Consider the following 27566-nt stretch of genomic DNA (forward strand, 5'->3'; position numbering starts at 1 on the left):
TAAATTAGGACCAACCACATAATTATCATCTATCCTCAATATCTTCCTTATTAAACGAACACGAATAAGTATTATGTGTCAATCATCTGCATATTATACAAAAATATGGAATGTATAACAGAGCATTAAAAAAGTGCAAAAACTTTCAGGCTAGCAAAATCATTAATTTCTTAGAAAGGCTCATTTCGGACACAGGAACCCTCAGGAGTACAAAGCCATAAATAATACCAAAGTACAGATGAATGTCATCAGTAGCGCTGTCAATATATAGATTCACGGACAAATTCATTTGAAGTGCATTATGAATGCAATGACTGCAATGGGACCCATCAGCTGCAATCTGTACATTTAGAAAGGACTGTTCCGCTGTTTTCGCTACGGGAACAAAATTGAAAATTTGCTTCCTAGTGATCATTTTTCCTAAAGCAACGATTTGCCTACAAGACTTTATGACTAGCAGTTCTCGCCGTCATCAGCGGTGTCTTCACTTAATATAACAGCTCTCGCTGAACAGCAGTACCTCAACACTTTAAATTTTTTTCATGCCATTATTCATTCGTCAGTCGTTCCAGTACCCATTATATCACCTTCGAAAAATTGTCTTCTAGTAGGAGACATCATCCTCTTGACATAATAGCTTTTTATGCACATAGAAGTATTTTTAAGTACAGATTTTTCGCTCAAACAATTGAATTCTATAAGTCACTACGAGGTACCAACTGCTACCTCCCATTAAACGAGTATTTGTATGTACTCCAACATCATTCTCCCTAACGTTCCTTGCTGTATTTCTTTGTTGCTGTATTTTTTGTATGCTCTTGCATTGAATTGTGTATTTGCTACTCCTGCCATAGCCCCGCCGCGGCTGCAGCATATGGAAATGAATATAGAAATAAATGTCCCGTAGCAAAGATTGCTGCAGTCAGCATAGACTGCTGTAAGGGCAAAACTACTCTCAATGTTCTCATAAAAACAGAAATTAAGCACTGCTTATAAAACGCATATCAAAGGCGTTTTGTAAAGCGTCTTATGAACAGAGCAAAATGAGATTTTCCCATCTTCATTCTTATCCGCTGTAACCACTTGTATCGTCTGCAATGACATGTATTTATTATTGTTGAATATATTAAGCCACCCCTTATGTAATACCCCATGAAGGGGGTCTTTAAGGTGATTAAAATGAAGTGAAGTTAAGATTTTATGCAATAAATTTTTGCATTTTACGATCAATATGTACTATACTTTGGGCCTAGAAGGATACCCTGATGACCACAAAAGCTAAAATTTTGTTTCCAGCAGTTGCGTTTATTGTTACAAGCAGATGTTATCTGTGGCTAACAAAATTCTCTCAAATATCCCTAAAGAAGCAGAAGTGATCGCTATTCTAAGGTCATATTGCAGCAATATTGTGACCGACGAATCCTCTGTAAAAGGAGAAAGTGTGAAGACACGCTGCGTCTGAAGAATAATTTCATGGTGAAAATCGAACATATATGCATTAATTGTTTCGTACAGTAACGCTTTGGGTGCGATTTGTGCCGTGTGTCATTACTACTACAGCTGGCAATTGGTATGACCCTGGTATAACCGTCTACCTTTATACACAAAGTCTGGACATAATAGCGGTGCTGGTACACACGATAATAACAATACAACTGTCTTTCGTGGTATGATAGTACCGATCTAAAAACAGCAAGAAGGTGTCACACTTTTCCCCATGGGGGGTGTTGCGTGAATCTTCCGACACCATTACTAGATTACAATGATTAGAGTTAGTCGAAAACTGAGCACTATATCAACGTACGCATCATGGTATACATATGCTTCAGAAGGCGTATGTAAAAGTACTAGAAGTTATCTGCATTTACTGCAGAGGCAGCCCGGTTCTCCATAGAGCAAAATATAAAATTCTAAAGAGCCAGTCTCTCAGGAAAGGACGACACGAGGTCACCAGTGGTAGTCGGCGCTTTCATAAAGGGCGTACTGAAAGGATCGGACTGAAAAGTAATTCAAATTAATTCGATGGAGAATACTTTCTTGTTCTGTTTTTTGCTGATGACGTTGTTTTGCTATGCAAGCCAGAGCACGAAATCTAAAGCAGGACTGAGGACACAAAGAAGCAAAGGACAACAGAAAAAGAACAGAATCAGAAAGCAGACAAAAAGCTAAATAGGGGTCCTTAACAAAAGAATGGCTGTTTAGCAACATCCCTCAAGATAGAAGTTTTGAGCTGCTCTATTTAACCCATATTCACTTATTCAGGAGACCTCAGCGTGCACACCAACTAAAACGGCTGAACTTCAATTCAGGACAACGAAATGAGTTATCAAACTGAAAATGCCAGGTGTAAAACTTGGCGACAGGAAGAGAGCAAAGTGAGTCAGCAGGGAACAAGCGCGAGTTAATCACATCCTATTGTAGCCAGGAAGAAAAGCGCCTAGTTGGCGCTAATGGCGTGAACTGATGATATTCATTGTCGTTAAAGTTATTTAATAACTAGTTACCTAATTATTACCTACTTATTAGTTAAAGAATAACTAATAGCTAGTAGGCGCACCGGGCGGTGGATGGATGGAAAAACTAACAGAGTTAATCGCAGGGTCGCAGAACTTTGTGCCTCTTCCCCTCGCTAGGCGTCAGCCGTAACCTCTTGGGACTCGGCGGCGGAGAAAGCTAGATTGACGATGTTTCTTAGCACTTATGGGTCTGCGTAGTACATCAGATGCTCCAAGGAGTCTGGTGAGCGTGTGTTGTCTTTATAACGTTGGCATGTTCACATCGTGTGTAGAATGGTCGGACATCCATCAAGATGCTTACATCTAGCATTAAATTCATCTGGATATATTTTGATATAGATGCAAGGGTTTGGAAATACCCCAACCTGAAGTTTCCGCCAAGGTGTCTCCTCCGTTTTACTAAGTTTGCTATCCGAGTGCGAATATTCCGTTCTGATTAGTCTAGTACTGCGCGATTTAACGATAGCTCAGCATCCTATCCTTTTTTATTGCTGTCAGTTCCTTTGGAGGAGAGCTTTAGCTTGCCCGGCAAGTAAGTCCACGCGCAACCTCGTGTGCTCCTTCATCCCATCGTAGCGCTTGATGTGCGGGCGTCGAGACCAGCAAAACCGGCTGCTCTACCCATTTTCCCGCCTCCAGAATACTAACCGCTTCTGCAGAGACTCTGCCTCTACTGAAGCTGTGCAGAGCGCTCTTCGACTCACTAATAATCACTTTAATCACTTTCCGAACTGGCGCAAGAGCTATCGCAACCTCTTCTCCCGCGGCAGTAGATACGCCACGGACGGTACAACGACATTCCGAATGATATAAGGGGCAAGATTGATATTGCGCCACTTCCAAAGAACACGAATTCGGCCTTTCATGAAAGGAGAAGAAGGGATCAAGCGGAAACGCTGCAAAAGAAGTACTAAGGACGGGCGGATGTGGCGTAGACCGAAACAGCCGAGTACCGGCATCGGAAGGCCATGACGGTGGTGGTGACGGATGAATGCAAGTGCCTAAAAGCGGGTCGTACAGCCAGGGGGGGGGGGGGGGGGGGGGGGGAAGAAAGCCATGTCGGTGAATGCGATTAGGACGGAAGAAGAGATGCTGTGCACGAAGCATTCACGGGACAAGGTTGGCTGGAGATGTATGCCACAGTCTTTTTCCTACAGAAGGCATGCGCTTACGATGATGATTACGTAGGGTCCTTAGTTCCAGTTCAATTACAACCCAGCATGTTCAAGGTGAGGTAGTGACTGCTCCGCACTAATTCCGTTCATTATAGTGCGGATGTCTGGATTTCGACAAAAAGGTTACTTCTGCAGGAGAAAGTACAATACACGTGCTCCCTCTGTACACGCACGCAAAGCATGAAAAATAGAAGATACATATCTTAATTGAGTTACAAAGGCAGGCAACCGGGGCTGAGAGGCAGAGCATGAGCCTCGATAGCAAGACAGGTTCGTATTTTTGTGCTGCCTCAGAACTTCATGAGAATAAAGAATAATTATTTCGGGCAAAAGTAAAGAACAACCTTGATATATGTGGCGATATTCTCAAGGAGTCGACCACGTGCCCTCTTACAACAAAAGGGGATTAAACACCCACTTCCAAAAACAAATCATACATCAAGACCGTAGGCCGTAGTCCCAAACGATATGGACGATTTGATCATTTTGGTGGTCGACCTTTGATGCAGCGCATGGTACTAGCTATGCTTGTATTTTGACATGTCGCTGGCAGAAACTGAATATGTGAAGGCGAGAAGAGCGTTTATATGGGCAATGTTAAGAGAGCTTTCAATATGCTTAGCAGCGGAGTCCAAGAGAGTTTTAAGCAGAAGCGTTTCTGTAGCGGGATTGATAAGCGAGTTCTCCAAATAGGGCGGCCACCGATATGGCGCATCCAAACAGATAGACAGCGAAGTAGATGTGATATGGCTCTGTTGCAATGGTGGCCTCAGGTTTCGTGTGCGCGAGCTTACTTCGATGAGGCACGGCGAGGCCGCCTTCAGCAATGGCCAGGAGGAGACGTCGGTGCTGGTACCTGGAAGAAAAGAAATTCTGCATGAATTTCAAGCGCGAAAAGAGATATTTCATGTCTTATCACAACCTACGAATTCGTCTAGTAAGCAAGTGACTTGCTGGGTGAGTTTCGTAGCAGCTTCTCTGAATCATGCATGGCGATATGCATGAACTCACAAGAAATCAGGGTTCAGTTCTATATTTCTGCCTTTTTTTAAAGCGAAAGTTTTACTGTCCTAGTCAAGACAAGGCGATCGACGCCGCAATTTCGCCTTGAAGTGGACGAGCGGTGTTGTGGCAGCCACGTGATATATCTTCCCTAAATCTCTCCTTTGACACTTCCCGTACGGCAAGTTTCATGTGTCCACCCAGATGTGAGACAGATACTAAGCCGTTTCCTTCCCTCAAAAACCAATCCGAACTAAACAAGCGGGCCGCCTTCGCTCATTGGGTTATTTTGCATTGTAGTTGATCACGGTGTAGACTCCGTTAATTTTAGCGAAAGGAAAGGCGCACAACTGGCGCCCAGGATCAGTGGACACCTCAATCTCGCTTTCATGTACGTGGTGTTGGTGTCCACCTAGAGAAAACTGCCTTCGCTCAATATTCCATGCTTACAATGCTAAGGATGCCGCGATGGCCTAGAGGTAGTCAATAGTAAATAAGTTTATTTTTCAGGTTCAACTGTAGAGTTTCCTGGCTAAAAGCTGCCTGGGCAGCTTGACTGGGTCCAGGAGGTCGGTAGCCTTCGGGCTACGGCCGTGTATCTGTTTTTTCAGCCAGCGTCCTCTCCAGCGGACGCGGTTGTTGCGACGCGCGTCTTTACTCTCTCTTTTGCTCTTTCCTCTTATCTTTCAACTCTCTTCTATCTGCACGTGGCAGCGGAGGTGGCTCGGCTTGAGCCAGTTGGCAGGCCTGTGCACTTTCCTTTTCATTCCTCTCTCAGTCGCAACCAACCAACCAACTGGGTCCAGGAAACCTCTACAAGCAGTAGCACACGAGCGGCACAAGAAATTTTTTTTCAAAAGCAGCCACACATACAGTAGTAGAATAAATACATAAAACACTCGACACATATATGCACTGAATCTAATAATGCAAAAAAAAAACAGAACACTGGAATGGTCAAAGATATGTTGAAGGGAAAAATATCTTAACACTAAACCAAACGTTCAACAATTAAGAAGTGGAGGCATAGAATGACATTTGAACAAAATATTTCCGCAGCTCAGCCTTTTTATATCCCGTTGTATGTTGATATCTGTTTAAAACATGGGCCAGGTTATAAGACAACATTTGTAATTTATAATCAGTGCGAAAACGTGGTATGTTCCATGAGGTAGTACTTCCTGTATTCATCTTAGCACGACGCGTGTACAAAGGTGATAAGGCCGAGTATAAACTGACAACTATGCCGTGGAAAAACAGATATTTTTCCAATAACATAAAATTATATAAAAAATCAACGCGGACATTGTTATGTGCTTGGAAGGCGTATTTGGTGGTAGTCATGTTATCAATATTGGCGATTATTCGAACAATTTTCTTTTCCAATACCAAGAGCTTATTTATGTTACTTTTAGTCATTGTGGCCCATACTAAGTTACAGTAGTTAAGGTGAAAAAAATAATGCATAATAATTTTGTAATTTATGTTTCAAAGGTAAGGTGTTACGGCATCGCAACAGGGCCCCGCAAAAAGAACAGAGTTTTTTGCAGAGGTGTTAGGCGTGGTCATCCCATTTTGAATGACACGAAAAATGCACTCTAAGGATCTTGTGGTCTTCAACAATTTCTATTTGTTGATTTTCAGAGTTGAGCAGGCAGATGGGTGTTATCGGTTTGTTTCTTGCGCAAAATATTATATCCTTGGACTTTGAAGGATTTATCTTTCATTTCTTCAGCCTTGACGATTTAGATAATTTATTGGGTGTGTCATTGCATTTCACAATTAAATCGATAAGGTTAGGGCCTGAAAGAAGTATTGTGCTATCGCCGGCGTATATTACAAAATCAACGGAATGGTTTTTACTAACAATATCATTTGTACGCATTGAACAAAAAAGGTCCAAGTAGGCTTCCTTGTGGGACACCACAATCATAGGCAAAAGGGAAGAAAATTCATTATCTACAGACACCGACTGACTTCTCTTTTGTAGGTAGCTTTCAAGCTAACTGAGTGCCTTACCACGGATACCATAACTTTGAAATTTGCTAGCAAGAATCGTATGGTTTAAGCAATCAAACGCCTTACTGAAATCAAGAAAAAGGCACATCGTATACAAGTCCGCATTAATGCTGCTCAAAATAATTTCTTCCATTGTTAGTAAGGTTGTTTCTGTGGATTTACCAGTTCTGAAACCAAATTGTGACTCGGTTATTACCCTATGGTTGTCGAAAAACTTTGTGATTCTTGAGGAAATAGCCTTTTCCAGTCCCTTGGAAAACACAGGGAGTACTGAAATGGGCCTGTAATTCGCTGGTACATTTCGGTCGCCCTCTTTATAGATTACAGACACTTTTGCCGTTTTCATTCCGTTTGGGAAAACCTCGCATTCCAGTGCAACATTATAGATGTGAGAAAGCAAGAGACAAATTGTGGGTAAGACATATTTCAGTGGTTTCATCTGCATGGTATTGATACCTAAGGCTTTGCTCTTACTAATTCCCATGTACACATTATAAACCTCATTTTCATCGGTAGGCTCGAAAAATATAGTATTACTAACGTGGCTAGGGTAAGCGGCAATATCAGTGTCCGTAGAATCTTGAGATGAAGAAATGTTTTGAGAAAATGTTTGTTAAAATATTCTGCGAGTGTGCTCTTCCTTTTATTTCCTCGTCACTTAATAACAGAGTTTTTGCATCATGGCTGTTCACACGGAGACCTAGGTCATCGTTTAAAGCCTTCCAAGCAATATCAAGTCTCTTTGAACTTACGGTTGAAAAGACCTGCTGATAATATGAATTTTTTGCTTTCCGTAGCTCCGGGTTTAAACGGTTTCTTAACTTCTTAAAGTTAAGAAAGCATCTTCTTCACGTGTTCGAAGGAACATTTCATACAAACGATTTTCGTCCTTTATCATTTTGAACAGTTCTTGTATAACGCATGGTTTCCTTATCTTTTTGGAAGGGGTGTAGTTTTCGAGTGGAATATGCTTTAAATAAAGACGAAGGAAATGGTGAAAAACTAAGTCATACGCATCATTGACGTCCGTTTTTTGCAGCACACAAGACCAGTCGAAGTTCGTAACATCGTGCTTAAATGCTTGCAATGAGGGATCTGTAATGCTCTGTACACTAATGGTCTCGTTCACATTGTTTCGCTTAGCAAGCTTATTTTCAAAGGCGAAAAACATCGGACAGTGATCACTCACATCAGAAGCACTTGTACTACAAGAGAATACACTGATTTCAATATTCGTGACTATGAAATCAAGCGGCGACGCAGTCGTGCATGCGACACGTGTTGCTGTTTCTATTAAGTTGACGTACCCACAGGAGAGAAGTTTCATTTTGAAATCACATAGAGTACCATTGTGGTCAAGAATATTAACGTTAAAATCTCCACTACACAAAAAAGAACATTTATCCAATGATGCAAATTCTAGAATCTGGTTAAAATAATCTGTAAAGTTTTTTATGTTGCCATTTGAGCGGCGGTATACTACAGAAATCAGCTGATTTCGATTTTCCAGCGTTAAGACTTCATGATGATCTGTAACTCCACTAAGATTAGGCAGAATGTGGTACCTTTTGCACGCGAGAGTACAGATAGCAACAACGCCGCCGCGTTTGTTAGGTCTGTTAAGGAAAAATACTTCGTATCCGGGCAGCTCTAGCATCATGCAGCTAGGTTGATGCCACGTTTCAGTCGGCATCAAAACCTTAAATTCGAAGGAGAACTGCTTTAATAACAGAACGATTTCGTCTTGTTTTTTGCCCACTGAGCGCGCGTTTAGGTGCGAAGCTGTTTCACAGTTACGGTGTTTTAGCTTCACCTGTACTGGTAGGATAAGTTTGTGATGGGTCATTTTTGTTTAGTTCTTTTCGATTGACGAGGAGAAGGACGACAGACTTTAGTGGCGAGCTGAGCTAAAAATATCGCCTGCTGCTGACCCAGCACGACTGCTTTTCTGCGAAAAGTGCTTGATGAGGTCCTTCTATCTGGTTATCGGTACAATCGCCGAGCCATCACTTTGCTTCATGAATATCTTTCCATTTTGTGACCAAACATACTTCCACTGATGCTCATACTTTTTTTACAGCAAATGCCAGCAGTTTCTTTTGTGCCGGGCAAAGGTGTTCATTGACGTACACAGGTTCAGAATTTTCCAGCCCAATGCCAGTGTTTGTCAGGTAGTGCAGCCGTGCCTCGCAATCATCTACCAGGTGTAAATAAAAAAAAACTCCGCCTGTCGATGGAGTTGCACAACCTGGCCTGGGGTGCGGTCTTATCTCAGTGACCAGAACCAACAACGCACACCCTTACCAGAGTACCCTGGAGTAGTACTTGGCACAGCCTTCTATGAACAAACCAATTAGCCCATTAACCCTTGGCCCTCAGACCCGCCGTGACAATCCGCTGCGTCATAGGCGTGACCGCCTTCTAGGTCGACTGCTCCACAGCGGATGGTGCTAAGAATTACTGGCTCCCAAGAGGCCGCCATTGCAAACAGAACCTGGCAATTTTAACGCTAGAATCTTATCCAGTGATGCTAGCCTAGCACTGCTGTTCGATTAACTAGCGATTATTAGCGATTATGGGATATCTTAGGGCTTAGTGAGGTTAAGAGGACTGATAAGGCGTATACAGTGCTAAACCACAGACAGGTACTGTGCTATCATAGATTGGCGGACAGACGGGACCATGTTTGAGATTCCTCTTCAATGAGGACATTGCTGGCAATATATAGGAGTTATATAGTAATAACGAGAAGGTGGCAGCTATCGAAATTAGGCTCAACAATATGCACAAGCCGAAGGTGGTGTAGGTCTACGCGCCTACACCAAACCAAAGTGACGCGGCCAGTGAAAGCCTCTATGAAGGCGTTGAATCGGCAACCAAGAAAGTAAAACAACCACGCGCTGTTCTTATGGGCGACTTCACTGCTAAGGTGCGCAAGCAGCAGGCTGGAGACCAGGCGGCAGGCGACAATGGCGAGGGCTCTAGGAGAGAGGTGTTGGTAAAATTCGTTGACAGAAATAATTTATGGATCATTATTACCTTCTTCCGGAAACAAGAAAAGAGGAAGTGCATGTGGGAGAGCCACCATTGTGAGACTAAAAATGAAATGTGCTCAACCTGGAATCGTAGAGCATGGGGAGGTCCTCGGTACGGTCTGTTGTAGCGACCACAGAATGGTAAGATCTCATATTAGCTTACATTTGAAGAGGAAAGAGAGGACGGTAGTTACACGCAAGCCTACTAATGAGTTAGCGACAAGAGGGAAAGTAGAGGAATTCAGGATTTCGCAGCAGAACACATATTCCGCTTTAACTAAGGAGGACTACAGTAAATTTCAAACAATTAACAATAATCTCGCAGCTACGGTTACGGAGTGCGCCGTAGAAGAAGGCGGCAGGATGTTCGACAGGATACCGGCAAGCTATCTGAGGGGACGGAAGATCTAATTAGGGATCGGCAAATTTACGCCCTTGCTCTTCCAGAGCATGCTATGGCAACCCATCAGTAACTTCAAAAGGCCACCTCGCACGGTGGGTAGTTTCCTCACAATCGGTTGGGCAGGTCGATGATGGCAAAAGCTCACGTGACCCAGGACTGTCGTACAAGGTCAAGTTACGAGCCCATTTTGCCGCCATGACAGGTTGCCCAATGCTCAGTAAGGTTTTGCGCCCCAGGTTGGCCAACCTGTGTGGATAGGGTGGCCACCTCGATCAACCTACTCCGGCCGATTTTTAGCTGACAACGCTGCCGCCAAGAACGCCGACGGCCCGGGTTTTTTTTTACTGGAAAGGAGCCTTAACGCTATCGGTTTAGAAAACTCTATATAGAAACTCAAGCGTACGATAAAGCTCAATTTATCATTTAACCGCTTGAGTGGCATCACCCCTGGCGTGTTCATCGTCCCAGGGAGGCTGTTACTCCGTCAGAAAGGGCTGCATGTTAAAGAATTCCATGTTCATGCGGCATGTTGTACGGAATAAAATAGCGACAGAAAAGTTTTTCACCCAGTCAGAGGCGGAAAATGAGCATTCATATCCACACATAATAAGCTGACTAGCATTTCAAGTCGCGTGTTCACATGTTGTAGCATAGGGCGTGGGGGCGTTGTTTTCTTTTGAGACGCCAGCAGAAAATCTGTAGCGCTTTTTTAGCACGCTGAGAATAGGAAGCGTCATCGATGCTGCTTTCTTGGTGGCGATTGGCAATATGATCTGGACCCTGGTATTAACAACGTCCTGTGCACAGGTCTAAATGGTACCTCCTCAGTGCTTTCTTCCACAGATCTGCTGTACGTGAAGCTGAAGTAGGCGAAGATCACTTCCGAGATCTTGTGATTTGCGTGGACCTATATGGGGAGCATGTCCACCTTCGTTTTGTTCAAGCGTTATGTTAGCACATGCAGTTTGCTGTTTATGCGCTCTCGTCTTCAGATTCTTCTTTTCGATGCTCTTTAGGTGGTCTTATCGAAGAATTTGTTAACTTCGCCTGCGCTACCAAACTACAGGGCTTTGGCTTCTGTGAAGCTGGTCAACTAGACAGTTCCTCCTGTTCTGCACTTGTTTGCAGATGTCTAGGCTAGTAAGGGACCAAATACATCCATTCCGAAATGTCACAAAAGTGTGAGTAGTAGTTCAATGTGCTCCTTATATCCGCCAACATTCACTAGCGGATTTTATAAGGCAATTCATGCGGCTGAACTGCGTTTTGTATAAAAACGTGTGGAGGTTCGCTACACTTTTGGACGGCCTCACGTGAAAGTAGGGGCTCAATTACTGTATGGACCAGATCATCGAAGTGCGTTACGCGGTTGTCGAATATTTACCGTCAGCATTCCACAGAGAGGTAATTGAGTACGCAGTAACTCTCAGTACTCCATTCTTCTGGATGAGAATGGAGCCTACATCCACGCTGGTTACATAAGTGCTAATGTCGCTGTCAGCCTCTCCATCGAAGTGCCCCAGGATTGCACTAAACTGCAACCAATGTTAACCTTCTTTGAAGGCTCCACGATGTGCAGCATCTCATTAGAATTCCACGTGTGCTTCGTCAGCTGCTGTTTCTGTATAATATTCTTTTCGTTGATAGCGTCAGCACTAGGGTTGGTCTTCTAATATGCTGTGTCTTGCGTAGTTAATTTTACCTGTATTCTGTATCAACCATAACAGATAATTCGCCTCTTAAAGCCAATTTTGCAAAAGCAGATTTGGCTCATGATCGCTTCGGAATTTTATTTTCGCAGCAGAGCTTTCCTGACACATTCCGGTTTATAGTGGTGCTTGTAGGGCTCTGCTCGATGATTTGAGTGCCTCCTGCACGGCCCGGTCTGCTTTAGTTGTCTACGGGGGTGGGGCGCGCCCAAACCATCGATACTGCTACCCTGAGCTGCTCTTCTCAGCGATCTCACGGCCCGCTCCACTACATAGTACAGTCAGGCCGTACCTCGCGCCTATTGAAAACCATGTTGTCTTCAGATAGAAACTTACTGTTAGAAACTCCTCTCAGTCATTTTATTCGCGTCTGTGTAGGATTTGGAACAGGAATATGGAAATGCATGGCAGCTATTAAAGTCGCAGGAAGATACCTAGACAGTAGCATGAAGGAATAGATTAAGCTACGAGCGAAAGCGACACGAATACGATCGATAATTGACCGTTATTGCAACAATGGGGAGAAAACGACTGTACAGCAACACTCGATTGTTTTCTAAGGTACCGATTTGCTTCGCCGGATTATCCGGCACAGTCCTTGACTCACAGCACTCCTATGCAGTTAGTAGAAGCCCAACGCCCGCGCTAACACTATCAAGTGAAAAAATTTCGAGCAGACTCAGGAATGTATAGACAAGGTCAAAGCCCACAGCATAAAAAAATGATGGTCAACGCGTGATTTCAACGTGAGAACGACGGCGTTCTTCTAATTGCTGATAGGTTACTTCGCGCGCTGGGGCTTGGCAGAAGCAATACATTTATTGCAGCGGACACCAAGCGTCCTTGCAGAAATGTGCCAAGAATCTCAGAAGCATGAAAAAGAAAAGTAGTTGAAATTTGCCGAAGCAGGAGAGCAGCGCCTGTGTCGAAAAAATCCGTCATGGAAGGCCGCTAAAGCACTGTCATTAGCACTAATAAGGCATGAATGACAACCTATCTGCATTCAATGGAATAAATCACTCACAATGTGTGCGCAATAAAGTTCCATACATGCTGTCGAAAACAAATCTTCAGTTTATTTTCTGGCGCCATATCTTAACGCAAAAGGTGCCAGAACACGCGTAGTTACGTTTCCCGTGCTGGTCACAAGAAAACATCAGCAATCACGGTACTATCTCACGCACATAGTGGTACCTCATCGGAAGCGCCGACTACGCTGTACTGAAGTAGGCCGAGAAGTTCTTTCAACACTTTGATAAACGCTTACGAATAGCGCTTAGGATAACGTGTTAAAATTACGGCACAGGCGGCAATCCTGACCACTTCTTTAGTAGGAGACGCAGAAAATATGATTAACCTGCCGGCGCAGATTCGTTACGTGAGTCACATTCCGGCAGGGGTATGGATGTAGTCTCCCTGCATCATCCTGCTTTGAAAACTACACGCATCAGGAGAAAGAAACAAAGATAGGCTAACATATTGGCAGCAAACACAGAACACCTGCCGCCCACTCACTGCAGGACAGTAATCTAAATTCCATGCAAATATATATATCACACCATTACCAGCTCTTTGTAACATTGCGGAAACAGAAGTATAATCGTCGGGAGATGGGAGCTTTGTCAAGCCGCGTGCGCGGCTTTTTTTCCTTTCTCCTCAGCCATTGTACATGACTGAAATAAATGCACTGAACTGAAAACTCCTGCGTTTCACCGCCTTTCAAAGCAAATGCAATATCCGCGAAATGTAAGATGAACAGTCTAGCACATATTATCAGCAGGAGGCAGGGAATACTGACACAGGTAAGAATGACCTGTAAGTATGAGAATAGCCGTTTCGTTGAGAATCGTTTCGTTCTAGTGTGAAGGACATTGTTATGCACTAACAACGAGCAAGGTTCAAAACGAAATTAACCCACCTTAGCGTATTCAGTACGTGCATAGCCGGATATCGCAGCATGATAGAGAATAGGTCGCTTGGCAGCAGGTTCCAGCCCAACGCTGCAGAGATTTCTTCATCCGTGCGCGTGGAAAAAGCAACGTGCATCTGCTGACGAGCTTTTTCGTAACACTCATAGACATCACTGGCGAGCACTGATTCTCGACCGCATTTAAGAATTCCTTTACTGACGACATTATCGATGACTGACAAGCGAAACATGGTGCTCCTGGAGTTGTAAAACTGGAAAAAAAAGTAACCGAAGCAGGGACAGAGGGAACCTTCCTCTATTCGCTGGCTGAGTTCCCCTAATGACTTTACTCTTGCCATTGCACTTGGGGTGCTTCGAATGGCTGTAATACTGCTTTGGATGTAATTTCCGAGAGCCACCATGCCTAGTGCCCAGAAATAAGTGGCAAGGCTACGGTAAGCGAGGAAGTTTGCCGCAGAACCCGGTAGACTCCTACCAAGGAGGCCGCACAACAGCAGAAGCACGATGTTGGACACTGAGGGCCCCGTCCGTATCTGAGAAACGTACCGAGAATGGATAAGCGTAATACCGAGCACTAAAGACAACGTAGTTATTAACACCAATAGAAAACAAAGAAATGTAAATGGGCTGTCGATTACAGTAACGATGTTGTCAACTCTTGGATGGTTGAAGAAGCACAGAGGTTCTGGAGAGTACTGAGCGTATGCGAAGATGTATTCCATCCTGTTGCGTACGTCTGCGTCACTCAGAATAAGCATGTCTACCTTTCTTTCTTTTAATTCTTTCCATTCACTAAAATTGTGAATATGCAAGGTATTGTTGAGTGTCCTGTATGCATCGATCAATGCTAAAGCTTCAGGCCTCCTAGCCAATTCTACAATATCGCCGCTGAGAAAGGGAACTGCAGCCGCAGACAAGTTGTTTCCTTTAGGTAATTGAGCCGTTGAGCTCAGCTTCTTGGAAAAGAGCTCATCGGGCGAAACAGTTACGCGAGCCTCACAGCGCCGAAAGCGGTGTTCGGGTATGCTGATAGCTGTGGAGTTAACCATGACCATCTGACACAGTCCGTAAGGTGTGTACTGCCAAAGGTATTTGAACCATTCGTTCCAAAAGACCCAACGGCTTCGGGCCTTATCTGACAGGTAGTTACTCAGAGAATGTTGTGTTATGTCTGGGATAATATGCCCCGGTGGCACAAAGATAATCCTCTCTATTCGCTGATCGACTGGGTCGTCTGGGAAAAGTAGAGGGATTTCTGCATTACGCGACAGTTTATAGTAAACTGAGAACTCTAAGTGTAGCAGAAAAAGTTCAATGAACGGAAAAACTACAGGAATTGAGAGATATTTTGCGGGAATTGGGATATCTTTTGCAACAGCATAGAGGCTCGCTGTCTCCGAAGGATCGTAAAGTAGGATCGCTCGAGCAGAAGACAATTTCGAAGCATTCATGATACTAAGAAAGGAATAGTCCTTCTCAGGGGATGTCGAAACATGCGATACGAAAACGCAGACCAGGGTTGCTGACAGCGGAAGAGCACATACACTACGTCTTAAGAACATTATGTTCAATGAGCAAAAATTTAGATATATGGCTGATAAACAAAGGATTTAGTTCTGTAGCACATCGAACTGCCAGACCTATCGGATGATTGCTTTTGAAGTGGAACTTCACTGTCGTCTACGAAGCATACTTTTCCAGGGCCTTAAATCACTGTGACTTCCCTTTTACCGAGCTGAGCTACTTCAGGGAAGGGACTAAGCAACGAAGTGGAAGGACGTGTCTTTCTGTCGTAATGGTGGCTGGTGTTCTCTCAGATTGTTTCGTACGTTCGAATCGAACAAAACTAGGCAACGAGTGCTGCGCAAGCATCGAGCACCCATGTCGATTAAAAGCACAACACACCGGTTTGAAAGGGAAAGATTTGGGTAGCAGCGCATTACATCTCAGCCCACGCTTTCTCTGCCGCCGTTTATCTAGCTTAAATTAGTGGTTAACCGGCTCTCATGCTTCAATATTTTGCTTGGATTACTCTACGTGCAACAGTTTTTAATGAATTTTCACTTACCCCTGTCGGTGTGCAAACACTACCTAATGTAAGGCACTCATTAAAAGCCTTATATTTGCTGCTGCATGAGGCGTACGGATGCTCCTTTTTAGCAATTTGTTAAGTGCTATTGCATAACTGGATTTATTTCCTCTTTACGCGTTGTTATGAATATCACCATGGATACGGGGTGCATAGTTCACAGCATAGGTAGCACTAGGCACCCTCGCGCCTGTAAATATCACCGTATGTCGTGGTTACCGCCGTAATGGACATGACACGAAAGCACGGTCTTAGCGTCTTGATCGTTGCAAAGTAGAGTGGCACATATGCAAACTCGCCGCGTCAGATATGCTCTCGCGTCAGGTCTAAAATGGTCATTACAGGCGCACTGCCTGGTAGTATACACGAATAAGATAATTGCGTCATATCACTGTGCAAGGGTGTGCCAAGTTATCAGATTGCACACTAGCCGTGAAACCAGTGCATAAAATAGAACTAGCTGAAAGGTGTCAGTCCTGCTGCTTGTACTATGGGACATTACATGAAACCACAAAACCAAGGAAGTTGCCTCGAGGTCAACTTACCTTTTTGAACGCAGCTGTAAGGCGCCCGTGAAGCTGCGAAAGCAATCGAGCAGGAGCTTGGAAAGGGGAAAGTAAAAACGCAACCTGCCCTCCTTAACAACCGGGCCCCAGTGGGAGGCGCAGCTGCGCATAGCAACCGTGACGTCAGACAGTAGAGGCAGGACGAGTGTGCGCGCGGCGGCGGTGGCTTCGCCAGACGTCTCGATGCGGTCGAGAGAGTGAGACGCATGGCTCCGAAGCTGCCCAGTGATTCCGCGCTAAGCGGTTCGGGGAAGAGACAGTGGGTTGACCACAAGGGTTTCCCCAAGCGCACTTTAGAATTTCCAAAATGTCTTCGGGATTTTTTTCAGGAAAGGAAATGCGCAGTATCTGTCTCCCACCGCTGCGAAACCAATAGAGCGAGGGCTTGAAAAGCTCAGGGCAAATTTTGTAAATTGGTTTTTGAGGAAAGGAAATGCGCAGTATCTGGCTCACACATCTCGGTGGACACCTCAACCAGAGGCAAGGCTCATATCCGCCCTCTTGGAACAGTGTAGACCTCAATCGTGATTTAAGCTATGTGGCGGTGGTGACAGAAGAGCGCTGCGTGCTTTGGCATTGACAACGTTGCGCCAGAAACGCTACGACCTGCCAGGGTGGGTGGGGGCTTTAAGGTAGATATAATGGCAACCGGGAACGTCTTACAACTTATGCGGGAGAACATCCCGTTCTTCTCGCTCGTAATGGCTCCACAGCTGTGACAACCTCACGAAATACTTGCGCATACCTCCTTTTTGAGAACCAGACACTGGTGCAGCAAGTCGAGCATATATCCATCTATTTCTGCGTCCTCCGGCCGCAAAGCTTCCTTCATGACAATTAAGAACTGTTAGTGGAGTGTTTCTTGAAGAAGGAATATATGTGAAAAATAACAAGTCTGTATTTGTACATACACGTCTTACTCGAATTCTTTGCCTCATTGTATTGAAAAGCCGAAACAGCTGATGAGCTGCCCTCAGATTTCGCATTAGGAAGTAACGTAACCGTCGGCATTTTTTTCCGTTCCCAGAAAAACTGCTTGATTTTCAGTAACTGTTATTACATCAAAAAATATTTTTCTTTTAAAGAAATTCCAACCCTCATCAAAAGAGACATTTCATTAATTCCTACTCCTATACATCTTCAAACACTCCGTGGTGAGAGGGAAGCCAGGTGGATAACATATAGTGAACACAAAAACACTCCAAAATGAGCACCACAGCCTGCCCAATGTTGGTTGTGGAGATGCATCCTCTCGGTTAACTGCAACGACAATTCGGAAGCTAGTGCCTGCATGGGAACAGAATTACTAGCACGAAACTGTACTGAGTTAAATGATTTGTTCGGTATTTTTAAGATTAAACCAGCCTAAAAAATGTGATAAGCTTGATGCCAAGTGCCATAGGCATAGGCATCACAGATTATACTCAGATCACCCTTCAGCTGACTGGGTAGTGAAGGCTCTCGGCGTGGTCAAGCCTGCGCTGTTTGCTTTCAAACGTGTCTTTTTAGCGAGATGATGGTTCTACAAAGTCGGCGTCCTCTTGCACAAAAACCTCTCACCTCGCTGCAGGCATACTGGACCTCGGAGCCATCACGAGAATGTGCGGCCGATGCAGCAGGAACGTATAACAACCAGCTTGGCACCTACTCTGGCACCTACTAGACCGCTTTGAACAAAACGACCACACGCAACATAATAACTAGACTAACACACCAACAAAAAATGACACAGTTGCCCTTCTAGCTACGCTAAAGATTATGCACACCACCCCGGGATAACCACAACCCCTCTTCCCATATGCATGCGAACCAAATGATAAAAGTACGCCTCTTCACATATGCAGGAGAACCAAATGATAAATGTGATACCGGAATAACGGCATCAGAATTACGGTCAGCACTAATTTGTTCAGCTCTAATTTGTGTTATTGTGTACTGGTATGGGGTAACAATACCTGAACGCAGCGCTTTGGACCGCTCGGCCATCCTGACAGGATGGGGTAACAATACCGCTGAAAACTTACACAACCTCACTGCAATGCAAAAAAAGGCAGTCCACGCGGTATTAAATGCTTCCAACTTAGAACACACCGGGCTTCTTTTTGAAATGCCTTAAATCATTCGAGTTCAGGACTTCTGCATTTACACACTACTGTGTTCTAACAAGAAGGCGCTTCAAGGCAGACAACTTTTTTTTGTTGACATTGCGCAACTTCAGCACACTCCTTGAGCATATGCTTTTCGCTGTCAACCGCTTTGGCATGTTCGTTTTTCTCGCACGCACTACGGACGACAGAGAATTCAGCATCCGCTGCCAACGACGTTAAACCACTATTACACACTGAATATTGACATCATAACGTTAACGAAAAAAGACATAAGTTTCTTTACTTTAAACAAATTGGTCCCTAGTTCGTCTGTAAGTGTATAAGTCACAATTCCATACTTCTGTTATGTGCTGTATTTCTTGTCATTCCACCACCTTTTTTATAAGATATGCGTCGATGCTTCCTTTATATGCTTTACAGTATGCTTCAGTACTGCTTCAGTGTGGCTCAATATATGCTACGTGTATGTACAAGATTGACTGTTGCCTTTCACACCATTTGTTGCATGTTTTTTTGTCTGTTTTCAGTTGTTGTTCATGTATAACTTGTGTACATGAAAGCTGCGTCTCCTTCTATTATCCCATACATTCTCTTAAGTGATGCTTCATTAGTGTACATTAATATGTCCTTTTCATTGCGCGTTTGATATCTAATTTATTTTTTATTTATTTATTATAGTGCTTTATTACTGTGTAATGTATTTTTGCCGCGTCCACTGCTGATGGTAGGTTAGAGCCCAGTCAAGCTGCAGTGTACTAGCTTTTTCTCCGGCCACCTTTTTCGTTATTTAAGGTTGCGAAATAAAGCTGCTTTGATTCATTTTTTAATTAGTGTCGTCGAGTGCTTTGAAAAGCGAAGTCGTACACAAAATCAAAGCGGCTAAATATCTCCGTGCAGAAATTTGCGTGCTCACTGGGTCAGCGCGAGCTTTTCATTACCGAGGTCGGCTGCAACGGCCTTTCAAGCAGCCACGGAGTTCCCACTCTCTATTGCGGCGCCACGCGCAAAGATTCGTGTTCCGTCTACACGTCCTGAACTAAGGATAACACTGGCGGTGATACGACCTCGTTGTCACACCCAAATTCACCCCCGCTGCTGTTTGTTTGCCATAATGCTGCCTAGAATTCGGAGCGTTCAGAGCCACTTCGAACGCCGCTTCCTCTTCCTGTGTAGGCGCAGGCAGTGATAAAAGACGCTGTTCGCAGATAGCATTCTTCCAAGTGCGCAGTCTGCGCCGTGGCTTTGTCCCACCGTGTTTCGAAAGCAGACACGCGGGGTCGTCCGCTCTAAGAGCAAGGTGCGTATTTTTCTAGTTTTCACGTTGTAGATAGCTTCAAGAGCCGCTTTCTTGGCGCTTTAAAAGCTCCTATATAACTTTGAAGTTCCTCCAGTTGATCATAAATGCTATAGTTTGAGCACACGTGTGAGAGAACTAGAGCAGTGAAGCATCAGATTTATCCCACGGAATATTCTTCTGGCGCTGGCCACAAATCCAAATTATAGGCATGATTTTTTGCTAGTTGGACATGATAATGAAAATGACATTTACCCCATGTTTACTATTGCCAAGAGCATGGTACTGAGTTTTCGGTATAAAGAGCTGCTGTTATTCATTGAGAACGGTGATTTTTTCACGTACCAATAATCGACAAATACCGTGTGTTTAAACAGAAGCTCGCCTCAGCTAAATTTTAAAAATGGGCTTTTTGAGGTAAAAAGACTGTTTCTGTAGTATTTCAATACCAGCATTGGCCGACATTAGGAAACAGGTTACTGATGTTAACTAGCAAGCTGACTGAATAATTTCTCATAGTTAAAGGTGAGCTGAAGAGGAATCGAACTCTTCTTTTCGCCGCGGTAACTCGAAGTACACGATCCGAGCATTCTTAGAAAGGTGGGAGCCGGGACGTTTAATCGTATTTACATTACGGAAATCGCAGGCATAGAGCTGTACTTCCAAGTTCCTAAGAACGCTCGGAACATGCAGATCGAGTTACAGCGGTAAAAATAAGAGTTCAGATTCCTCTTCAGTTCAACTTTAGCTGTATAACTACTACTTTTAAGGGGGGTGGTCGCAATGACAGATTTCTAGGCGGCCGTGAGAAGTAGCCACATCATTTTTTAGAGTTTCGAAAACGCGAATACTCTTAGCACGGTCAGTTAAAAAAATTTGACCACATCGCGCCAAAAAATCCGTGCTATCCAAAAGTGAGCCTCGTGCTATCCAAAAGTGAGCACGCAAAACAAAGGCCGTGCCCCAGCCACGTCACCCCGTGGGCTGGGGCACGTGACAGGCCATGTGACAGTCCATGTGACAAACCACGTGAGAGGTTCTCAATGGAGGAAGGGGTGCAGGTGGGCGATCACTTCGCGTGCGCCAAAGACACGCTCTTTTCAATAGCGAAAATCTTTTGGCACAATATGACTAAAATTAAAAAAAAAGTGTTGAACCGTACCCCCGTAAGTAATCACGTTTTCGAAATTACACTAGCTGCTACGGCTATTCATAAGGACCGGCTGCAGATATCCGCAGATCTGCAGATCGTATGTTGCAACACAACTTTCAGCACGCGCTTAGAGGTTAGACAACTCACTCTTGTTCAAGGCACTTGTGGCTGCAAACTTAACCAGCCGATTCATCGGAACTTTTTTCGTCTCAGTGGAAAACGGCCGCCCCTTTCACCATATGGCGTATTTTTCCTGCAGCATTAAATTCCCTAAAACTCTCCACCTGCAAAATCTGTATCTGCTAATATTTTTTGGCGTCGCAGGCATGAAAGCGCGCATTAAATTTTGACCAATGGCTGAGTAATCTTGACGAAAATGAAGTGTCTGCTTATGGCACCCATTTTAAAGAAAACCCTACAAACTGTGTGGAAAATTCTATTCCCAGCAAAGAAAAGAAAATTCGCAAATTAAAGCCCTGGATTCCGCGTCAAGTCTTGCGCTAAAAACCGAAACTAAAAAGATTGCAAATAGCACGTGTCCGCCGAAACGCAACGCAAGCTGGCCTGTGTCAGGCTGTTCGCCTTTGAAAGCGTCGCTCTACTTCGATCACACACTTCTGAGCTTCACTAAGAATGCTCCGCAGATATTCTGAAAACACTTCCCTCTACTGCTTGGACCCTTTTTAGGGCGGACAGTACAATATAAGTAATTCAAAGCAGGCGCCCAGGTTTCATATTTAGTTAGGAAGTTGACTGTCAAAAAAGATTTTAACCACTTTATCAGTTAACCTGCTTCATCTGTTGTCTGCTGTCCCCCAAGATTGATATTACTATGCGCAGAAGTCTTCATACTTCTAAAAGCCTGTCTATAAATTTGGTGGTGGGCTTTCCTGAAGCACCAGTGGCACTGCGTACGCCTAATGCTGTGCTTAAGCGCAAGTTTCCCATTGCGAGCTGTGAGCAGAGGAAGAGATAGTAATGCAGACAGCATTCCGCGAGAGGTCATTTTATTAGCAGTTGAACTGAACCTAGGAAGAAAATGAGCTCAAGTAGTGGTTTCTCAACGGCCACATTCTTTTCTTTCAGACGGAGATGTGCACGAAAACAGCCATTTTACTTTTTTGGGCTCTGACAACAGCCTGTGGCCTCAGCACGTCAATGAACTGCACCCACACCGCTCCTTACGCAGCGCTGTTGCAGCGCTCAAAGCGCTGCTACCTGACCGTTGAAAGTGGATACGTCCACGCCATTTGTACCACTCTTGTAGGGCTGTCAAATCGGCAACTTTTCATCCCTGCCGACCCGGATACGTTGACGATAGAACAGGAGCTCGTGTCCGACGAACCTGCGTACAACAAAACTGCTCAGGGTGGTACCCTCTGCATGTCGCTCCGATCCGTCAAGATACGAAAATGGGATATCTTTCCTCAGAAAGCATATGGGAACTACGACATTTTCATTACGTCCGATGAGAGAAATTTTGGCAGCCCAAGCATTTACTCCCTGCTCCTATACATTCGCCAGATGACATTTAAAAGCACGTTTGGAAAGCCCCCGCAAGTCGCTATCGCCGTCTGCAATGGGACTCTTGCCGACGGAGGCTGTAACTTTGACGTCTACGGCATCAACGACCGCTATTGGGACAAGCCTAGTTTCGAGATTGAAGATTCAACGCTCTGGAATAATGATGCCGCCACGACCGTGTCTTTGAACGTCACGTTTGCAGACACAGTCAAGGAATTCCCTGAGCAAATGTTTAAAATTTTCGCCATCACTCACATAACGCATCTTTTATTCTATAAATGCAACTTTGAGAGAATCTTACTTCGGTTTAGCGGACCCGAACTCGGACTCGAAATCGAGCGCCTCGAGTTTTTCCACACGCCCATTAGGGAGATATATCCACTTGCATTCTTCATTATGGACAAAGGTATCAGGTATATCTCTCTTATCGGCACAAAATTAGCCGAAATTCCAAAGGCAATCTTTTTCTTAGAGCGGCTAGATACGCTCGACATGTCCGATACCAATGTGCCACGTGGAATCGACTTAGAGTACTGTCCCAGGGATGGTGAATTGAAGAGCAGCGTGCAGCGGCTAATTCTGAGTGGAACCAACCTCAGCTCCTTACCAAATCGCGCCTTTTGTGGATTTCCGCTGCTCAAGAGACTGGCGCTAGACAACTGTGATATAGGTAGGATTTTTGGGTCTCCATTTGACTGCCTGGAAGACCTCAAGATCCTCTCTATGGCAGGCAACAAGATTAGGCATTTTGACGGAGAAAAGGTGAAGGGACTTAGGAAACTTACTTTTCTGAACCTCAACAAAAACCAGATCGTGCACTTCGAAGGCCCGCAAGTATTCTCCACTTTGATCTCCTTGACTCGACTAATACTGTCTCAGAACGAGATTCAAGAACTACGAATGGGTGCAGTGGAGTATGCGCCTATCGAGGAGCTAAATCTTGCGCATAATAGAATATCTAAGTGGGAGGGACCTTTATTTTCTCGCATGGGTAAACTGAAAACACTTGTCTTAGAGCACAACGTGCTATCCAATATAAACGAAGAAATGTTTCGTGACATCAGCCACGTCAGCTACGTGGACCTCAGCTGGAATCTCTGGGACTGCTCAAGCTGCCAGCTGAAGAACCTTCTTTCCGTGCTGCAAAAGCACCCGGCTCAGTGTGCCGAGTGCTTTGTCTGCAAACCACCTGAGAAGCACGAGGAAATGCTCGTTCTCGAGGCGCCCTGGAATGAGGTCGACTGCACCCCGCCCGACTACTACAGAATGTACGGTGCTCCCGCGCTCCTCTCGGTCTTGGTCGCCTATTTGGTTGGCTACGCCGTTTACAGGAACCGCTGGTACTGCATGTACAGCCTGCTGTACCTCAAAGTAGCCATTAAAGCGTATCGAAGACAGACGCGCACAGGAAGCTTTCTGTGGGACGGCTTCCTCTCGTACCACGCCTCGGACACCGAGTGGGTGCGAGACGTGCTCCTTCCAAAGCTCGAAGCTTCCATGAAGTTTCGGCTCTGTGTGGCCGAGCGGGACTTCATCCCGGGCCTCCCGATCACCGAAAACATCTGCCGGGCCATAATGCAGAGCCGCGTGTCGCTGTTCGTGCTGAGCCGGGAGTTCTGCCGCAGTCGCTGGTGCATGTTTGAGCTAAGCCTGGCGCAGCATCAGTTATTCGAGAACGACCGCAATGATGGCTTGGTGTTCATAAGGAAAAACGACTTGGAGAAGTCTGAGATGAGCTCCATGCTGACGCAACTCATCAAGACCCGCACCTACGTTCAGCTACCGCCCGACGGTTCGAGCGAGGCCCTGAACAACCTTTTCTGGCTCCAGGTCCAGGCTGCTCTGCAACAGTAGTCATGCGGCTCGAAACTTTCCTGCTTCCAAGTATTGCGGTCTCGTGAGGTTGAGGCTGTTCTGGTGGTACTAATCTTGTATTATACTACCGTTGCTGCCTTAGCGCCATTCCCAACAAAAGCTAGACACTTTCACCATTCGTGTCAGAATCCACGCATTGCTGACGCTACATTGCTTCGTAGAGGCTTTCCCTATAGTCCAATAATGGTGTGCCTTAATAAGGGCTTAATGAAGATATAGCATATATGCTAGCGTATACTCTATATGGTCTACGCTGTGTATTTTATCTCCGGCTAGGAACTGCTTGGGGGTTACGCTCCACATCTGTGCATGCCGCGAGTAATTTACACTTTAAGTCGTAACCTTCATCCTGCCTTCACTGAGAGTGCAGAAAATAATGCATACCAGAAAGTGAAGGGCACGCCAACATAGTGCTTCAGGAAAGGCAACACAAAGAAGTCAATGCTGTGAAAGCACTAAATGATACCAGACTTTCTATTTTGCTTTGTGTATGGCAGTAAACACCTTTCTCGCGTTTCGAAAAACTTCTTGTACGACTCTTCGTCAGCACTGCAGGTACAGGTCTGATTACCAGCTTAAGCGTTTTTGTAACTGCACTCTCGTAAAAAAAAACCCTTTAGATGTTCGAAACACTTTGCTAGTTGTTATTGCAGGCCAGTTTGTATATTGCGTCACGTTCGGCCGTCTGATCCTCCGGTCCTGTAATGATAGACAAAGCTTCGTGCAGCTCAAAATGCTCCAATAACCACTGCAAGATACAGGACATAAACAATTATTCGCATAACCAGCGAAATCAATGTTGACGCCAGTTAGAGTGCATGCCTGAGATTTAGACAGTAAGATAGCATTAACTGATGATTTTACCAGACAAACAATATACACAAATGATGCGCTAGCATAGAGCTCAAGCAGGAATGATTACTGCGCAATGGAATGAATTGCTCAGTTGCACACTGAAACGCGCATTCGTTTAGGGCAGCTTCAGTGTACAGTCCTGTTAATAGCACTAAGGAATTTTTTTTAGGAGGCAGTTTTGCTTTCATTGTTCACGTCAAGAGCAATCGTTCGCTCTACAGTACCGGGGACTGCATGTTCAAGGAGTCACCAGTAACGGCAGGAAAAACTGTTCTAATATACCAAGGTTTTCTGAGAAATTCGAGAGGTAACATGCCTCACAACTCTACGCGGCAGCATAAACATATCACGAACACCTTAGAAAACAATGGAAAACCGAATTAATCCTCATGGCTACTCTGGTGGGCTGCCTTTCAGTTTTGGCAGCAGTGAGTCGGGACACCTCGACGCACGCCACCTGCGGAAATCTAAGACAAGAGAGTTTGTTACGATGTCTCTGGAGTCATTGCGACCAATCTATCAGGAAGTTTTGTTTTCTGCGAAGGAGGGCTGTAGCAGGGTAATAAAAATGTAACAATATATCCTCTTTTCAGCTGTCTCGCGGTGGCCCGCTATTTAATGGATCACCGCCACCGCTCCCCCCCCCCCCAAAAAAAAAAGCGAAAAAATTTATTTACGAAAAACAGAGACTCTGAGATTTCCGGCGCGCAACCAAACCCGAAAAGGGGTTGCGCACTCAACTTCATTTCATTTGTGCATACCTTTGCTCGAAGTGGATTCGTTGTGTAGGAAATACGGGTCTTGGGAATGCTGTTTATAACGTCAGGGTTTTACCGACGGCGTGCAATGAGGCAATTAGGTGCGATGAGACCGCCCATGAAGTTGTTTCTCCGCCGATGGACAGCCGGGCTCGTCATGATGAACCGGACGGAAGGGTGGTTCTTTCATTTCTGCCATACTAGTTGTGGACTTTTTTCCTTCAGCACATGTGCGGATTCTGGAAATGTACGTTGTGTTCTGGTGCATCTTTCCGCCTGTTGTAGAAGTTTTCCTGTGTTTGATGTCATTTTGTCACCAGTCACTGCCTAGATATTTTGCACGTGGCATGCAATGTACTGAAACTGTATTTCTTTGTGGTATGTGCTGCAGCACTAGCTTGCCATCATATTCGTTACGTGCTGCTTTCGTTCATCATCTTCGATAACTTGACTGCCAAACTCATTTTTAGATATGCATTCGTACTTTTTATGATCTTATTGTACATGTTTCAGGCAGACTGCGTACATTGCCATCTGTTCTTGTCTTCACATAAGTATGCAATCACAGACCTGCTTCTTTGTATGTGTTGAAGAGAAAGGGCGAAAGACTTCTGTCAAATCGGGGCTGTGTTACTTTTGTAAAGCTGTTCTAAAGCCAGACAGTTGACAATTTTGTGTTAAAATCTGTTGTATACCCCGTGGAGTAATAAAGGAGTTCCTAGACTATGGCATTCACGATGCCTTTTTCTTTATTAATATTTTTTGAGCTGGTTTCCTTTTTTAAGCTGCAATGGCTTAACTGCGAACAATAACAGCAGATAATTGGAACTCGTGGCTTTTACTCCAGTCGTGTGAGAACAACACACTGGTGTCTTTCCGGCTGTCGGTAAGTGCTTGGAGAAACGGCCGTAAAAGAAGTTCTCGTGTTGCGCACGTACAACAGTTTGAGAAATGTTTGCCCTGTAGATTGAAACTACAGTCTTATCGTGGCTCATTTCTGCAATGAGCTGGAAAATATAATTAATGACATTATTGGAACGATTATAGCTTGGGGGTCATGCCCGCTTCGAAAGCGTGATCTGAAGCGTTCACTGAAATCATCATCAGCAGCCTGACTACGTCCACTGCAGGAAAAAGAATTCCTCTATATTCCCCCAGCCAACCCTGTCCTTTGCCAGCGGCGGCTACCCTCTCTATTCAAACTTTTTAATCTCATCCGCCTACATAACTTCCTGCCGCCCAATGCTACGCTTGCCTTCTCTTGGAATGCACTCCGTTTCTCTTACATGCCCCTTTAAAACCCATTTCTTCCTCTTAATTTCGACCAAGACGTCATTAAACCAACTTTGTTACCTCCTCCATTCTGGCCGTTTTCGGTCTCTTAACGTTACGCATGCCATTTTTCTTTCTATAGCTCGCTGCGTTTAATTAACTTTACCTGAATCCTTTTCGTTCGCCTCCACGTTTGGCCCTCATACGTGAGTACCGGTAAGATAGAGCCATTGTATAGTTTCCTCTTTATTGATAGTGATAAACTGCCATTCATGGTCTTAGC

At 44.7% G+C, this 27566-nt stretch overlaps 1 protein-coding gene across 1 annotated transcript; it reads left to right on the forward strand.

Annotated features, from left to right (window-relative positions):
* Nucleotides 1-19530: 19530 nt before the first annotated feature.
* LOC149333906 (toll-like receptor 2 type-2) lies at nt 19531-26720 on the forward strand. The gene is made up of 2 exons (XM_089558832.1): nt 19531-19849; nt 22086-26720. The coding sequence occupies exon 2, from the start codon at nt 22092-22094 to the stop codon at nt 24375-24377; it is 2286 nt and encodes a 761-aa protein (XP_089414958.1). The 5' UTR covers nt 19531-19849; nt 22086-22091; the 3' UTR covers nt 24378-26720.
* The last annotated feature ends 846 nt before the right edge of the window (nt 26721-27566 follow it).

This window comes from Amblyomma mixtum, chromosome 8 (genome assembly GCF_055824585.1).
Source record: "Amblyomma mixtum isolate Tamu chromosome 8, ASM5582458v1, whole genome shotgun sequence".
NCBI lineage: Eukaryota > Metazoa > Arthropoda > Arachnida > Ixodida > Ixodidae > Amblyomma > Amblyomma mixtum.

What these genes read in the sequence shown, in the direction of transcription:
- LOC149333906 (XM_089558832.1), top strand. Translation starts at nt 22,092, where the DNA reads ATGTGCACGAAAACAGCCATTTTACTTTTTTGGGCTCTGACAACAGCC.